The 18,614-nt window shown below is 40.8% G+C and overlaps 1 protein-coding gene across 1 annotated transcript; it reads left to right on the forward strand.

Moving 5' to 3' along the window:
* The first annotated feature begins 2,210 nt into the window (after window positions 1-2,210).
* Window positions 2,211-2,831, forward strand: LOC138893973 (uncharacterized). Its single transcript, XM_070178645.1, has 2 exons — window positions 2,211-2,423; window positions 2,520-2,831. The coding sequence occupies exons 1-2, from the start codon at window positions 2,211-2,213 to the stop codon at window positions 2,829-2,831; spliced, it is 525 nt and encodes a 174-aa protein (XP_070034746.1).
* The last annotated feature ends 15,783 nt before the right edge of the window (window positions 2,832-18,614 follow it).

Raw genomic sequence — 18,614 nt, forward strand, 5'->3', positions numbered from 1 at the left:
CAGAGCTGGCATAGAAGTGTATTTTGGGTAGGCCAGGTAAGTTCACAGATGCGAAGAATGGGTCGCATCTGCGGAAGCACAGAAGTTGATTGTGAGGCGCAGAAGCGGAGGAGTTCGCATAAGCGGGAGGTTCATCGCACCTACGATGATGCAGGAGCGGAGGATGATCCGCATATGCGAGTAGTCGGGGCTTGAATGTTACTCCGTAGAAGCAACGCCACAGAAGCGGCAGGGTGTCTGCAAAAGCGGAATCTCTGGACAGAAGCCTATAAAATTCAGGGTTTGTTCAATTTTGTCATATTTTGAGTTGGGGACTTCGGATTTGGACGATTTTGGAGGCGATTTTCACCACATGGATTGGGGTAAGTTTTTTCTACTCGGTTTTGATTATATTTCATGAATCTATCTTAATTTTTAGCATTTGAATTATGAATTTCAAAGAGAAATTTGGGGTAAGTGTTTTCTACTACTTTGTGATAGTGTTCATTGACGATATTCTGGTATATTCACGAAGTCGTGAGGACCATGCCGATCATCTCAGGGAAGTTCTACATACTCTATATCAACACAAGTTGTATGCAATGTTTTTAAAATGTGAATTTTGGCTTGAATCTATCACGTTCTTGGGTCATGTCGTCTCCAAAGAAGGAATTGAGGTTGATCCTCAGAAGATTGCAGCGGTGAGGAAGTGTCCTAGACCTACTACCCCAACTGAGATTCACAGTTTCTTGGGCTTATCCAGATATTATAGGAAGTTTGTGGAGGGGTTCTCTACTCTTGCCTCTGCATTGACTAAATTGACGCAGAAGGCGGTTAAATTCCAATTGTCAGATGTTTGTGAAAGAAGCTTTCAGGAGTTGAAATCAAGATTGACTACGTCACCGATGTTGACCCTACCAGAGGGTACAAATGGGTTTGTGGTGTATTGTGATGCTTCAAAAACCAGACCTGGGTGTGTATTAATGCAACATGGCAAGGTGAAAGCTTATGCTTCTAGGCAACTCAAGAATCATGAAAAGAACTATCCAACACATGACTTAGAGCTTGTGGCGGTGGTATTTGCATTCAAAATTTGGCGTCATTATCTGTATGGGGTCCATGTGGATATATTCAGGGACCATAAGAGCCTTCAATACATTTTCAAACAAAAGGAATTGAATCTGAGGCAGAGAAGATGGCTTGAGTTACTCCAGGATTACGACATCAATATTCTGTATCATCCGGGGAAGACTAATGTTGTAGCGAATATTGTTAGCGAGAAATCTATGGGTAGTTTGCCTCACTTGGAGGCATATCAAAGGCTGTTGGCCAAGGAGGTTCATCCGTTGACTAGTTTGTGAGCTTGTCTTGAGGATTCTAGTGAAGGAGGAGTGATTGTGCAAAATAGAGCTGAATCATCGCTTGTTGTGGAAGTCAAGGAAAAGCAATACAACGACCCATTGTTGGTACAATTGAAGGAGGGGATTCATAAACATATGACCATGGCCTTTTTTCTTGGCATGGATGATGGTACACTAAGGTACCAAGGGCGACTATGTGTTCTAAACGTGGATGGTCTCCGGGAAAGAATCATGACCGAGGCTCACACTTCTAGGTATTACGTGCACCCAGGCTCTACAAAGATGTACCATGATCTTAAGGAAGTCTACTAGTTGAATGATATGAAGAGGAATGTACCGGACTTTGTGGCAATATGTCCAAATTGTCAGCAGGTGAAGGCCGAACACCAAAGGCCGGGTGGGTTGGCACAGAACATAGAAATTCCGATGTGGAAATGGGAGATGATCAATATGGACTTTGAGGTAGGACTACCTCGCACTTCTCGCAAGTTCGACTCGGTTTGGGTGATTGTGGATTTACTCACTAAATCAGCACACTTCTTACATGTTAAGGCTACCGACACAGCGGAACAATATGCTCAGTTGTATATCAAGTAAATAGTCAGATTGCATGGCACTCCAGTTTCTATTATCTCAAAATGAGGGACATAGTTCACAGCCAACGTTTGGAAGAAATTTCAGCAAGGTTTGGGTACTCAGGTGAATCTTAGTACAACCATTCACCAGCAGACTGACGGGTAGGCAGAGCGGACTATTCAGACGCTTGAGGATATGTTGTGAGCTTGTGTTCTTGACTTTAGGGGTAGCTGGGATGATCATTTTCTGCTCATAGAATTTGCCTACAACAACAGTTATCATGCTAGTATCCAGATGGCACCGTTCGAGGCTTTATATGGTAGCAGATGTAGATCTCCCATTGGGTGGTTTGAGATTGGGGAAGCAGAATTGATAGAGATGGACCTCGTGCATCAGGCTATGGAGAAGGTTAAGATCATTACAGAATGGTTGAAAACTGCTCAGAGTCATCAAAAGTCCTATTCGGATGTGTGTCATATCGATTTGGAATTCAAAGAAGATGATTGGGTATTCTTGAAGGTTTCCCCTATGAAGGGTGTAATGCGGTTTGGTAAGAAAGGAAAATTGAGTCTGACGTATGTCGGACCGTACAAAATCATTTAGAGGATTGGCCAGATGGCTTACAGGCTAGAACTACCTCCAGAGATATCTTTAGTGCACCCAATGTTTCATGTATCCATGTTAAAGAATATGGTTGGAGATCCATCGCTTATTGTTCCGGTTGAGACTATTGAGGTTAATGAAGAATTGACGTATGAAGAAATTCCAGTTTCCATTCTTAATAGGCAAGTTCGAAAGTTGAGGAACATGGAAATTGCCTCAGTGAAAGTTTTATGGCAAAGCCAACAAGTCGAAGAGGCCACCTGGGAAGCCGAGGAAGAGATGAAGAAGAAGTATCCTAATTTATTTGAATAGCTATGTAATTGTGTCCATGATGTTGAACGCTAACTTTCCATAAACTATGTTCCCCCTGTATGGCTTATGTTGAGGTTGCTCCTCCTCGGTAATGTAATATTTAATTGCATTGTGGCCAGTGTTGTTTCATTGTTGTTTTATATTGTTATGTTGTGGTTATGTTGTTAGGACTAGTTTTGGGATTCTCTGACAGATGGATAGGCCCCAATTACAGGGGAGACTCTGGTGAAATTTCTAGAAGTATAGGGAGTTAGTCAAAAATTTGGAACTGCTAGTGTGTGTTATAGCAGCTGAGTCACATTGAGTGCTAATGGTGAATTTTTACCCTTATTCGACGACGAATGATCCTAAGCGGGGGAGGATGAAAGGTCACGAAATATTTCACCCAAAACTCGAGGTTTCATGATGCCGAGGTAGACTTATACATTGATGATTGTAGAGATTCTTCGCGGCGAGCTTCCGAGCCGTGGTTTGGACCTTTTGGGTTGAACAGTGCGTTGGGGAGTTGAAGAAATGATTTGGAAGTGCAGGGCATTTTTACGGTGACAGAACTAAGATGCGGACCGCATATCTGCTGCAAACTGAAGATGAAATCTGGGCAAATTTTCGAACCATTATGCGGTCCAGTATGCGGCCGCATAATCATTTCGCGAGCCACATAACCCATCACAGATCTAACATGAAAATATTCGGAGGGGAGTTCTGCGGCGCATTATGTGACTGCAGACTTGTTGCAGAGTAAGGCATAAGTGCCCAGTTCCGGAGGGACATTATGCGGTACATTTTGCGGACCACAGATTTGTGTTGGGGTTTCATTTTTCTAATTTTTTTTTACCCGACCCTATTTTGATTAAAATCCCTTGGGGCTCATTTTGAAGGCAAATACCTGTCATTTTAGAGAGAATATGGGAGTATTATATAGATAGAGAAATAAGCCCCAAGTACTTTGTTCATCAATATCTTGTCAGAGCTTTGAAATTCAACAAGAAATCTCACATGATTTTCGTCCAAGAGGTAAGGTTCTAACCCTATTCTTCAATTTCGAGTTTAGGTAGAAGATGGGTAATTGGGAGTAAGATTCTTGGGTATGAGAGTTGTTATTTATGCATGCATTTAGCTATGAGGATGTTGGGGAGGTAATTGAACTAGTATGAGTAAACTCTTGGTATTGAATTAGTTGTGGAGTGAAGGAAATCTTGTGGAAGAACCTTGTAATCAAATTCGCACACCTAGTGTTTGATAAAATGCTCAAATGTGCCGAAACCATGAAAAGCTTCCTAAATTGTGTTCAATTTTGCTATGTCTCTAAATAGATCGAAGTTTCTAGGATTTTCGGAACCGTATAATGAATTAAGGAAAGCTCAAAGCGAGGTATGAAGGCTGAACTCTTCTTCTAGTATCGAAATTCCCGAATCCTTATAAAATTCTGTCATGTGTAGTCGAACTTGAAATGCTATTGATGTGGGGGTATTGAAACTAGTAAAATTGATTCCCGATTGGCATAACGTGTTAGAACTCTCGTGGGTTAATGATTCTCTATTTTTGACTTAATTATGTTATACCCCTTTTGGAAAGAAGATCTTGAATGAAATCAATGTGATTAAACACTTATTTCTCACACGATGAAACCTTATGAACCGACACTTGCTAAGGCCAAATGTGCCAAATGGTTGATTTAAAAGGGTACTCTTTTGTACAAACTATTATCATTTTGGGAATTCTAAGTGTGGCATTGTGAATACACCTCCACCCGCATACGTTGGGGTGAGGCAGCAGGGCCGCATTGTGTAGAGTATGTGGTATTGTGAATACACCTCCACCCGCATAAGTTGGGGTGAGGCGGCGGGGCTGCTTTATGTTATGTTTGTGGTATTTTGAATACACCTACACTCTCATACATTGGGGTGAGGCGGCATGGCCGCTTTGTGTAGAGTTTCTGGTATTGTGATTGCACCTCCACCTGCATACATTGGGGTGAGATGGCAGGGCCACTTTGTGTAAAGGTAGTTGTAGAGGATCCCCGACTTAAGAATTTATAAATGTTATTGAAAGCTCTTAATAAATTTGCTATGGCCTTAACGACTAACTAAGCCTTTTATTGTTGCCATGATTCATCATATTCATGTTGTATTTCCAAGTCCTTGCATAGGTGTTTGGTTTTCATACTAGTACTATTCGACATGTACTAACATCCCTATTTACGGGGTGCGCTTCATCTTTAATGGATGCAGGTGGTTCCAAAATGGAGGGCATTAACCAGTGGTAGCGGTACACTCTCTTTCCAGTTGGCTTGGTGAGCCCCACTTCATTTCGGGGTCATGCATCTTTTGTTGTATGTGTATTATGTTTTGAGGTATAGCCGGAGCCTTGTTGCCGGTACTATCATTGTACTCTTTTGTATCTATTAGAGGCTCCGTAGACATTGTGTGGGTTGTGTATTGGTATTGATAAGGTCAAGATAGTAATGTCGTATGTGTATTACATATTCCACTTCAACTATGAAAGTGTATGTATTTTGAAACTTTATAAATGAAGTAACTAATGGTGATGGAATTAGTATTGTTCATGAACCCTCTTAGTGTTAATTAACGAAGTTTACATTCTCTTTATTTATGGGTGAGTTGGGTAGAAGGAAATCTACTAGGCTTGTTCGGCCGAGTTATCTCGGTTGAGCGGTGGTCGCGCTCCCCGAGGTCGGGGCGTGACAGGGGTTTTGTCTAAAATTTTATAAAGCAAATTTTTGAATTATGAACATCGATTTGGAGTCGGATTTGAGTGAAACTAGTATGGTTGGGATCGTAATTGAGTGGGTTGTCGGATTTTGTGATTTGTGTTGGGTTTCCAGGTGCGAGCGCTGGTTTGACTTTTTGGTTGACTTTGGGCTTAGATTCCACCTTTATCGATTGGGTTTGTTTCCTCTAGCATTGTTTAATGTTCTTGAGTTGCTTTTGGCTAGTTTTTAGCCGTTCGGAGATCGGTACGCGCGGGATGGCATTCCTAGAGCATTGTTTGGCTTGCTCAATGTTGGATTTGGTTTGTTAGAGGTAAGTAACACTTCTAAACTTGGTGATGAGGGTGTGAATCCCTGAATATATGTGTTATGTGTATGTGTTGAGGTGATGCACATGCTAGGTGATGGGCGTGCACTGTGCGAATTATGACTCAGTTTATTCTATTGTACTGTGTAGTTATCTATCTTGTTTCCATCCAAGAAATTCCTACGTGTTAGAGTAATTGAGCTCTGATCCATGTTATAAATCATGTTTAGGCCATATACTTATTCTGTTGGGACCCACTGAGGTCATTTATGTTGTTGAGTTATTTGCTTAAATTGCAATTACATACTCAATCATATACATTCATTTGCATATCATATCTCAGTCTCTGTTATCATTTGTTGTCACATTATGTTATCATTGTTTGGGCTGATTGGCATGGGTTTTGTGAGCTCGAGAGACTAGAAAGATTGATGATTAAGTGAGGACGAGGCTTGATTCTGAGTGATATTTATTGAATCGGGTTGCACGCCGCAATATGCTTTATTGATTCATGATGGGATCGGGCTACATGCCGCAACATTCCATGATTGGCTTATATTAGCGCTTGGGCAGGATCTGCCTCTCCGGAGTCTGACATACCAGTAGTGAGTGCAGGTACCGATGAGTGCAAGTGCCGAGTTATTGAGAGTGTCGAGTTCGTGAGAGGTGCTGAGTGATTGAAGAGAGTTGAGTGATTGGGAGGTGCTGAGTGATTGAGCGTGCTGAGTGAGGTTGAATACTCCGAGAGCATGAGCACATGTGTTCATCACTGTGGTGCATTACATTTGACATGTGTACTCGGCATGTAGGCATTGATATGCATTTTCTTATACTATACGGTATTGTGACATTCATGACTTCACATGCACATTGACATGTAGTCATAGAGATATACTTTCATCATGCTATCTGATAACGAAACAACTTATCTGTTGTTAAAAGCGTTTGGGAAAAATCACACTTTTTCCGACATACTCACATTTTGGTGACATCGGTGAAAGATTTGGGTTTTACTACTATACCTGAAAAGCATGCCTATTTTCGTAACTATGAACGAGCTGAGAATCATATCTCTAAGTATTACTTGTACTGTTTTCATTATATTGTTACGAGTTGCTCTTGGTTGTTGGTGTTGGACCCTGATCATTGTCCAAGCTCGTCACAACTTTCAACCTAAGGTTAGGTTTATTACTTATTAAGTATATGGGGTCGGTTGTGCTCATACTACACTTATGCACCTTGCGTGCATATTTTAGAGTTGATGTAGATGTGTATGGCGGGAGATATCATTGAAGATGTACCTACGATCCGGTTGTAGGTGCCTCTTGTTCGTGGAAGCTTTAGATTTATAAAAACAATTCTTATGTACATTTTAAATAGATGATGTATTTATTTCATACCATCTTTGTAAACTCTAAATCATAGAAGCTCAAAATTTATACTACCAATCCTTGGGACTTTCGTATAAAAGTTCAGCTATTTCATCATTTATTTTCTCTGTAAATCTCGTTTGAGCCGGATTGTTGCTAATTGGCTTACCTAGCGGGTTGGGTTAGGTGCCATCATGACTAGTTGGATTTTGGGTTGTTACAAGTTGGTATCAGAGCTCTATGTTCATAGGTTCTACGAGTCACGAGCAAGTGTCTAGTAGAGTCTTTCAGATCGGTATGATGACATCCATACATTTCTTCGAGAGGCTACATGGAATTTAGGATAAATTTATCATATTTCTCTCCTTATCGTGCAACATTGATTCATATTCAATCACATCTCTTTGAATTCCTTCCACTCACTCGTATGCGTATGTGAGCACTTAATCTTTGTTGTGCGTTGATGACTTGTGATTTTGTGGATGAGTTGTGAGATGTGTTTTCTGTGTTTTGGTGATGGGCCAGTCTGGATGACTTGAGGCCCATTTTGGACCACAGCATAGGCTCGATAGTTTCAATTGTGTGAGCATGCGCTTTTGGACTTCTATGACAAGTGGTGTCCCTATGAGTGGGGCTGGTGGTTTGGTGAGTGGTTGGATGGCTATATGATGAGTAGGATGTGACTGCGGGATGTATTCAGATGGTTTGAATGTGACGGAAAGATTTTACTTGAGACGTGAAAAGGACTATTGGATGCTCGATTTTTGTGGATGTGCCATATATTCTTGAGTTATGAAGGTTTTTGAGAGATTCTTTCGTGTTATTTCATTTGTGGAACGTAGTAGATTTTCATGTCTTGTTGATGAGTTCAGACTCAGGGAGATTAAGTGATTGCATTGTCACGACCCAACTGGAGGGTCATGACTAGCACCCGAGCCATACTTTTCGAGCACCAACGCACATTTTATCTAACCTTCCTTATTATCTTTAAGGGCCGACAGGATCAATAATAATGGTAGACCTGGATCATAAACATCCAACAATGAAAGATAATTGCATGAACATACATAACATGGGACGACAAGACTGTCAAGAAACTATATATATGCTACGAGCTACCATGCTGCCATGAAAGACTATACAACAAAAATCAGCCGACAAGGCATTCCAAACCATACATGAGTCGACACCTATCTATGAGCCTCTAAAGGAACATAAGTGATGCAACATTGCCGGAACAGGGCCCCGACATACCCATAATGTCTATAACAAAAACGTATCAAGACCACGGCAAGTCCGGAGAAGGGATCTCGCCAATAACCGCTGAATTGGATAGCCTACTGTGGTGGGGGAGTTGCGTCTACCCGTCTATCAGGACCTGCAGCACGACATGCAGCATCCACAAATAAAAAGGACGTCAGTACGAATAAAGTACTGATTATGTAAGGCAGGAAAGCATAAGTAAGAATAGTAGTGTAAACAGGGATAGAGAATATACAACCTGTGACATATGGGTACCTCAGAGGGCTACTGGCATGAAATACATGATACATACATATATATACATAAAATTTTAAAACATACGCCTCTGTGGGCATCACCATCATCATATCGTACCTGGCCGTAATAAGCTCGGTAAAACGTACCCGGCCATCATAGGGCTCGGTAGAATCGTACCCGTACACGTGGAGCTCGGTAAAACCCAACTGATTAGTGGTTGCACAATAGGTTCCGTACCCGGCCGACTATAGCACGGCTCGATAGAGTAAAATAGATACATATATATGATGCATGCTGGACTTATTGGAATCACATTTTGAACCTTTCGGAGTGACGTAAGGTCGGTATCCTTCATACACGTTATTAGGATTAACTCTTAATCAAGAATCTTATAAGAATAAGAGAAATAACATCAACATCAATCGTTCCATAAGAAGGGCAGCAATGTAAGTACTGCTAGCTTCTAAGAGTAAAGTATCTTTGGAAGCTCGTTCATTACATTATATACAATTGGAGTCGTGCAAAAGAATGAAGGGTATAGCCTCACATACCTTATATATACTTCCCAACCTCAAGCTATGCAAATTTCACGACTCCTTAGTCTACAATAAGAGAAATGACACTATCATTATTGTTTAAGCGTCGTAACTATTATGTATCGACCGCAACCTATTTTACGATAAAACGGACAACACCTAACCTATTTATATGACTTCCCACAAGTCAAGACAATCACCAAACAGCCCAAACAACATCAACCATAATCATATTGAGCCTCCCAAAACAGACCACCAACCAACAACATTACTGCCAAGCCTTACGATATATATTTCAAAAGTTCTAGCTTCAACGACTTAGCCGCAACTTGGATAATCTTAAATACATGTAGAGTAAGAGGTTCCTTACCTTTAAATGGAAATAACAACTCCAATTTGACCTTAATTGTCCACGAAATATCCCTCTAATTCTGCCACAAGAACAAAGAGGCGAAACTAGCAATCAATTCGGGTTTTTCGGCACTAAAATTACTTTAGAAGACTTAAAATCACCTAGGGTTGATCATAAAACACTTATAACAACCTCCCACATGAGCTGTAACAATACAAAAATCAGCAACAACAAGAAGAACAAGAAACTTACTAGCGCCACGGGATTCCCGACACTTGATTTGTGTTGTTTGCCCTTTGTTTGGGTCTTGGATCATGAGAGAACCTTGAGAGAGTGTTTTAAGGGTTCTAAGGTCTGAATATACTGAAAATAATGACTTAAAACGTGGTTTAGGCATCTTATATATATCCATATGTCTTCAACCGCCTATGTGGGCCCAATAGAGAGCTGCTTGGCGTAGTCTCGCGAAAACGCAAATATCTCTCTATTCTGATATCGTATCGACAAACGGTTTACTGAGTTAGAAACTACACTCATAGATATTCAATTTTGTGGGTAGATCACCCCATAATTTCAAGTATATTGGGAGAAAAACGTAGTAACATTTGACCTAAAGTTTAAGTAAAATTATAAACGTAAGTTACGACAACTTTTGTCGACTTTTGTTTCATAACTCGCTTGACTTCAAGACTTGTGATACGGATATTATATGATTTAAATACATTAAAACATAAACTCTTGGGACAATTAAGCACCTCTAGTTTTAACGAAAATATGGGTTATAACATCCTTGATTCGTTTAACTTCTAATACTTGTTAACCACCCTTATAAACCCTTGTATAGTTTAAGACCAATAGGAGTAACTTCTTATCATCTCAAAGATAATATCTTTTTGGATTTACGTCAACTAACTTACAACGTGATCTAAGGTACGCAAATTTGGGTTGTGACACCCTCCCCCCCTTAGGAACATTCATCCTCGAATGTAAGGGTTTATGGGGAGTCTAACTCATCGTGGATTCTGACGGAAATTTCCGGCTGAGTTTCCCCTATAAAATGGACACTAGCCAAACTTGCAAGCAGTTAAACCCAAACTATGGCCTTACAAGACTATACAAAGCATTATGGATATGTACATTATCTGCATATCACCATTTTGTATTAAAAAGTAGTATTCACAAGCTATTGCTTACCTCATAGAGCCGTTTCACCTTATAATGCGTCCTGCTTTCCCCCGGCATCCTCGTTATCTTCACTCTGGAATAGGTAAGGGTATTTAGACTTCATCTCCTCTTCTGCTTCCCATGTCATTTCTTCTATATTCTTGTTCCTCCAGAATACTTTGATGGAAGCTACATCCTTTGTTCTCAGCTTGCGGAATTGTCAATCTAATATAGCCACTGGCACTTCATCATATGATAGATCCTATGTAACTTGTACATCTTTGTTAGGGACAACCCGAGAAGGGTCTCCAATACATTTCCTCAACATAGATACATGGAATACCGGGTGAACAAATTCCAATTTGGATGGCAATTCTAACTCATAAGCAACATGTCCAATTCGTCGAAGAATTTTGTACGGCCCAATATACTGCTGACTCAACCTACCCTTCTTCCTAAAACGCATAACACCCTTCATCGGCGAGATCTTCAGGAAAACCCAATCACCAACCTCAAATTCCAGATCACGACGTCGGACATCGGAATAAGACTTTTGCCTGCTTTGTGTCGTCCTCAGTCTCTCTTGTATCACTTTCACCTTCTCAATGGCTTGGTGAATCAAATCTAGCCCACATAATTCTGTCTCACCGACTTTAAACCATCCAACTGGTGATCTACATCTCCTCCCGTACAGTGCCTCATACGGGGCCATTTTAATACTAGAATGGTAGCTATTATTGTAGGCGAATTCTATGAGTGCCAGATGGTCATCCCAATTCCCCTTGAAATCTAGAACACATGCTCGTAGCATATCTTCAAGTGTCTGAATGGTATGTTCAGCCTGTCCGTCAGTCTGTGGATGGAATACAGTGCTGAGATTTACTTGTGTGCCTAAACCATTCTGAAAAGACCTCCAAAAGTTAGCCGTAAATTGAGCTCCTCAGTTTGATATAATAGATACCGATACACTATGAAGCCTAACAATCTCCTTGATATACAACTTTGCATAATCTTCAGCCGTGTAAGTTTTCTTAACTGGCAGAAAATGGGCAGATTTTGTAAGTCGATCAACTATCACCCAGATGAAGTCAAACTTATGATAAGAGCGAGGTAATCCAATAATGAAGTCCATATTAATCACCTCCCATTTCCAGGTCGGAATCTCTATTTTCTGAATCAATCCACTGGGTTTCTGATGCTCGATCTTTACTTGTTGACAATTAGGACACTGGGCTACAAATTCTGCAATAGACTTCTTCATGTTATCCCACCAATACTGCTCCTTAACGTCATGATACATCTTTGTCAAGCCGGGATGGATAAAATATCAGGAGTGATGAATCTCAATCATAATCTTCTCTCGCAACCCTGCCATACTAGGCACACATAATCGGCCCTGGTATCTCAGTGTCCCATCTCCTCCGATCTCGAAAGCTGTAATCTTACACTGCTAAATGCCCTCTCTCAATCTTACTAAGGTAGGATCTTCATATTGTCGTGCTTTTACCTCGGCTACCAAAGATGATTCTGCTGTATTCTGTATAGTAACACCTCCATCATCAGAGTCCAACAATCTGATTCTCATATTGGCCAGTTGGTGAAACTCTTTGGTCAACCCTTGTCTACCTGCCTCAATATGTATTAAGTTTCCCATTGACTTACGGCTGAGAGCGTCTGCCATAACATTGGCTTTACCGGGTTGGTACAATATCTCGGCATCGTAGTCTTTCAGTAATTCAAGCCACATACGGTGCCTCAAATTCAACTCCTTCTGCTTGAAGATGTATTGTAAACTCTTGTGATCTGTGTAGATGTCAACATGGATGTCGTATAAGTAGTGCCGCCATATCTTCAAAGCATATATTACTGTAGCCAATTCCAAATCATGAGTCGGGTAATTTTTTTCATGCTTCTTCAATTGTCTTGATGCATAAGCAATCACCTTCCCACGTTGCATCAATACACACCCCAAACATATACCTCAGGCATCACAATATACCACATAACCTTCTGTTCCTTCTGGGAGAGTGAGCACTGGCGCGGATGTCAATCGATTCTTTAGCTCCTGAAAACTACGTTCACAAGTATCAGACCACTGGAACTTGGTAGCTTTCCATGTTAACTTAGTCAATGGTGCTGATATTGAGGAAAACCCTTCCACAAACCGCCTATAATATCCTGCTAGCCCCAGGAAGCTGCGGACTTCTGACGGTGTTGTAGGTCTCGACCAATTCTTCATTGCATCGATCTTCTGAGTGTCGACACTAATACCCTCATCAGATATCACATAGCCAAGGAATGCTATTGAGTTCAGCCAGAATTCACATTTGGAGAGCTTAGCATATAACTTATGATCCTGAAGGGTCTGTAATACTATCCACAAGTGGCCCGCATGTTTCACCTCTGAACGAGAATACACCAGAATGTCATCAATGAATACGATCACGAACAAATCAAGATAGGGCCTGAATACACTATTCATGAGATCCATAAAAGCTACTGGGGCATTTGTTAGCCCGAACAACATCACCAAGAACTCAAAGTGCCCACATCTTGTCTGGAAGGTTGTCTTTGGAATATCCTTCTCCTTAACCGAAACACCGAGCAAGCCAAACAATGCGCTAAAAATTCCATCCCGCGCGTACCGACCTCTAAATGACTCAAAACTAGCCAAAAGAAACTCAAGAACATCAAATAATGCCAGAGGAAACAAACCCAATCGATAAAGGTGGAATCGTTAATCAAAAGCCCAAAGTCAACCAAAAGGTCAAACTCGAGCCCGCACCTCGAAACCCGACACACCTAAAAAATCCGACATCCCATTCAATTATGAGTCCAGCCATACTAGTTTCACTCAAATCCGACTCCGAATCAATGTTCAAAACCCAAAAATTTACTTTATGAAATTTCAGACAAACCCCCCAAATTTCTCTTTGAAATTCATAATTCAAATGCCAAAAACAAAGATAGATTCATGAAATATAATAAAAACTGAGTAGAAAACACTTACCCCAATCCATGTGGTAAAAATCGGCTCCAAAATCGCCCAAATCCGAAGTCCCTAACTCAAAATATGACAAAAATGAACAAACCCTCAATTTTATAAGCTTCTGCCTAGAGATTCCGCTTTTGCGGACACCCTGCCGCTTTTGCGGCATCGTTTTAGCGACAAATCCTTCGCTTCTGCAGAGTAACACTCAGGCCCTGACTACTCACACCTGTGGATCATCCTCCGCTTCTGCAACATCGCAGGTGTGATGAATCTCTCGCTTCTGCGCCTCACAATCCACTTTTGCGCTTCCGCAGATGAAACCCATTCTCCGCATCTGTGAACTTACTTGGACTGCCCAAAATGCGCTTCTACGAAAGCTCTGCTGCTCCTGTGGCTAAGCACCTGTGCCCAAAGTTCTGCAGGTGCGGTCACACCAGATCTCAGAAAAACCAGCATAAACAACATGATCCAAAGATGATCTGAACCACATCCGAAACTCACCCGATCCACTCGGGACCCCGTCCGAATATACCAACAACTCCCAAAACATAACACGGACCTACTCGAGGCCTCAAATCACACATAACCACATCCAAACAACGAATCGCACATCAAATCAAACTTAATGAACTTTCAACTTCCAAAACTCGTGCCGAACCATATCAAATAAATCCGGAATGACCTCAAATTTTGTACACAAGTCCCAAATGACATAACGAAGCTATTCCAATTCTCGTAACCTTAATCCGAACCCGATATCATCAAATTCAATTCCTGGTCCAAATTATGAACATTCCAAACCTTTAAATTTCTAGCTTTCGCCAATTAGTGCCTACTCCTTCTAGAAGTATCCAAATACAAATCCGGGCATACTCCCAAGTCCAAAATTACCATCTGGACCTAATTGAACCATCAAAACTCCGATCCGAGGTCTAATACTAAAAAGTCAAACTTGGTCAACTTTTCCAACTTAAAGCTTCCTGAAATCCAAAACCGACGATTCACACAAGTCATAATACATCATATGGAGCTACTCATGCCCTCAAACCACCGAGCGAAGTGCAAATGCTCAAAATGACTATTCGGGTTGTTACATTTTCCCTGACTTAAACATATGTTCGTCCTTGAACGTGCCAAAAGTCGTTTCAAGGCCGTCAAATCACTGTATAACCTTACCATGCACATATCCGGGAGTGATCCCATGTCACCCCAATTCATGCAAGCCTGACAATGAAACATAACTGAAGATCATTACTTTAATCTTAGTCCGTAAACTTTAGAACCTAATTTCCAACATCCGGTATTCCTTACAAGACCCGAATTTCGCACCTACACACTGTATAAGTCTGAACAAGCTATATTAAGTCAGACTCATAACCTAATATATAATTACGTGATATACCACATAACTCGCATACTCGTAGAAATAATTCCCGATCATAGTAGCTGCTCCAAAAAAACCAATAACGGTAATAAACCTCATATTAAATAAAATCTCGTTCAAAACCTTCGTACCCTGCCGATAATGAAAGAAACACACAAAAACTCATAACCACTCATCAGATCGACAAGTCATGGAGCTCCCTCCCTCGTCCGACAAGAACCAAAGCTAAATTCTTAGCTGACTTCCAATATTATTCTTCCAAACTTACCGTAATCAAATACGATAGTATCCATTTTCGGTCCAATGACATTATCTCATCAAACACAACTATTCTATTGACATGCCACAGCAAGACAACCTAAAGTTACAACCGTGCAATCTGTGCACCAATAAGCAACAATTGAAATGTACTCAAATATGAACAATGACTCAAACGAGAGAACAGTCCCGCAAGGTCAACAAGTGCCACTACAAACAAAATTCTATGAACCCATCACACACAGTAGAACCAAAACACACGAATCTAACTCCAAAGATCATATCTCAACATAACTTTGGTACGATGCATGACCCTATCCAAACACCGATCTTATGAAACATCTCAAGCGATAATGCTCAAAATCAACAACCACACGCAATTTGACATCAAGTACACGAAGTGTATGACCATAACAATAGAGAAATAAATGACACAATATGCCACCACTCTAAAAGACCATAACCAAAGTGCAATTGACCATTACACGCCCTAGTCATCATCTCACTCGAATTTCGCTATAAATCCCAAACAGATCCGCACCATGTGTGCATATAACCAACGAATCACAACCCCTCCTAGCATAAAAGAGTAACACATAGAACATATCAGAACACGAACAAGCTCAACTCTAACCGAATGCCACACCCCTCAACACTAACAGTTTTGGAATCAACAAATCCAACCCAGTGTAGGATACACATCTTCCTCGGGCCTACCAATGGGCCCCCAAATCAACCCCGGCCATCCACAATTAGATAATTAACCCTCGGATGGTCCACAATGACCTAACCATAACACATACTACCAGCTGACTAACCTTGGCAACATCTTCACATTCCACAACCACGAAACAATCTGCTTTCGAGAACTCCCAGTCTACAAATCCATAGAACACATGGATCACCATAGCCGATCCTAACTCTACCACTCGAATGGCTAACACATCTCCCATACATAATCATCCCATGAGAAATACTTCCATAATTCTTCCGTTCCATATAGCAAAATCTAAACATCAACAGTCGATTAACCAGGCAAGTACCGTACTACCAATGAAGAATCTGTAAGTCAAAACACAGTGCGCCTTCCGAAATGCACATCTTTCTCAGGAAATACCAAGTAGTAATAGCATTCGTCTAATCACCTAAAATAGTCCATGTTGTCTAAGAATTCATCACCTTCCCTTAAAAACTGAACTACATTATACATGCAAATCTCAATCCCACAGGACGCACCGCATCTATTATGCTATCATATGAAAAGCACAAGAATCTCATAATTAACTCTGAGTCACAAACAGAATACATACCCGATCAGTCAGAAACCTTCCACTTGATCCCATCCAGGAGAAAATCATAACACACTACATACCCCTCATACCTATAGATAAACTCATCTCAAGTTATGGCAGAAATCATCGAGAACACTTCGAAACCCATTTGCACATAACCAAGCCATTGGAACTGAAGCCCTTAACCAAGCCACATAGATCGCCAAACCCAAAAGTATTGCCACGAAACACCTGTAGAGACTCACCACATCGTAAGTACCCAAAGAACCGATCATATCCATTACCGTGCTGATCCAACCTACTACCAAGTTGTCCTATTTCTCTGAGTTCCTTCCGAATTAACCTCAAGTTTACACTTCTCCTTGCCATAACCCCACGATCCTTACCCAAATCTCACCACAAGAGATCCTAGCATAAAATCACACCGCCATAAGGCACGTAAGCTGTTGCATTCCATCTTAGAACCCCAAAAGTACCACAATCGAGTCCCCCACTCCAAAAAGTCCTAATGTGAATTATAAATTGTTCCCTTGACCTTCCTAGTACTGAATTGTATAATCCATAGTGATACAGAAATACCGCATGTCCCGACACCATCCGATGCAAATATCAGATTCTAGCCATATACAAGTCTAGAAAATTCTCAATTGCCACATATAAATCTTAAATCCATTAAAACGTTCTCGAGATCCATCCACTCTGCTCAAATCTCAATAGCACCGACCAAACAGGCCAAACAACATGTGCCCCATTAGCCCAACAACACCCAAAGAAGTAATCCATACCTCTAAGCAACCGAGTGAATCATTTTCTTGGTACATTACATCCATCACGAATAGCAACCCTAAACCACTTCCAAGACTACCATATATCCATAAGGTGTAATTCATCAAGCATCCAGAACTCCCTTACTCAAGTCTTCCTCAAAACCAACCTCTGCGAGTCATAACCGACCCACAAGTATGCCTCAAACCGAAACCAATACAACACATAACCATGCAATCAAATCACCGATGGCAAACTCCCCCACTTGGCTCAAAGCCATAGAACAAAACACCTGATAACTCACCATACACGTATTCTGTTACCGTCATAATCCCACAGTGAGACTCAACTAAATTCTTCACAAGCTCATGGAACACAAAACATAAGATACCTCAAACTATCTGCTAAGCTCACAGTCATCCTTGTGACGGTCATGTCAACTTTCTCAACCAATCCAAACTCAAATCACAACACCTATACCCACTGGTAGAAATGAAATCCTCAACACAACATCATAAGGATCACATATCCATAGATTACCTCGCAGGTAATAACCCACCTCCTTAGCCTCAAACTGTCATCTCTCTATACCATTTCACAACGATAACTACTATGCATGTTACAACCCAAATTCGCATACCTTAGATCACGCCGTAATTTAGTCGACATAAATCCAAGAAGAGATTATCTTTGAGATGATAAGAAGTTAATCCTATTGGTCTTAAACGATACAAGGGTGTATAAGAGTGGTTAATAAGCATTAGAAGTAAAACGAATCAAGGATGTTGTAACCCATATTTTCGGGTAAAACTAGAGGTGCTTAATTGTCCCAAGAGGTCATGTTTTAATGTATTTGAATCATATAATATCCTTATCACAAGTCTTGAAGTCAAGCGAGTTATGAAACAAAAGTCGACAAAAGTTGTCGCAACTTACGTTTATAATTTTACTTAAACTTTAGGTCAAATGTTACTACGTTTTTCTCCAAATGTACTTGGAATTACGGGGTGATCTACCCACCAAATTAAAGATCTATGAGTCTAGCTTCTAACTCATTAAACCGTTTGTTGATACAATCTCGGAATAGAGAGATATTCTCATGTTCGCGAGACTGCTCCAAGCAGCTCTCTAT

This window comes from Nicotiana tomentosiformis, chromosome 6 (assembly GCF_000390325.3).
Source record: "Nicotiana tomentosiformis chromosome 6, ASM39032v3, whole genome shotgun sequence".
Lineage (NCBI taxonomy): Eukaryota > Viridiplantae > Streptophyta > Magnoliopsida > Solanales > Solanaceae > Nicotiana > Nicotiana tomentosiformis.

Coding starts and splice junctions, on each gene's coding strand:
- LOC138893973 (XM_070178645.1), top strand. CDS start 2,211: ATGGCACCGTTCGAGGCTTTATATGGTAGCAGATGTAGATCTCCCATT. Junction 2,424..2,519: donor AATTCAAAGAAGATGATTGG/GTATTCTTGAAG, acceptor AAAATCATTTAG/AGGATTGGCCAGATGGCTTA.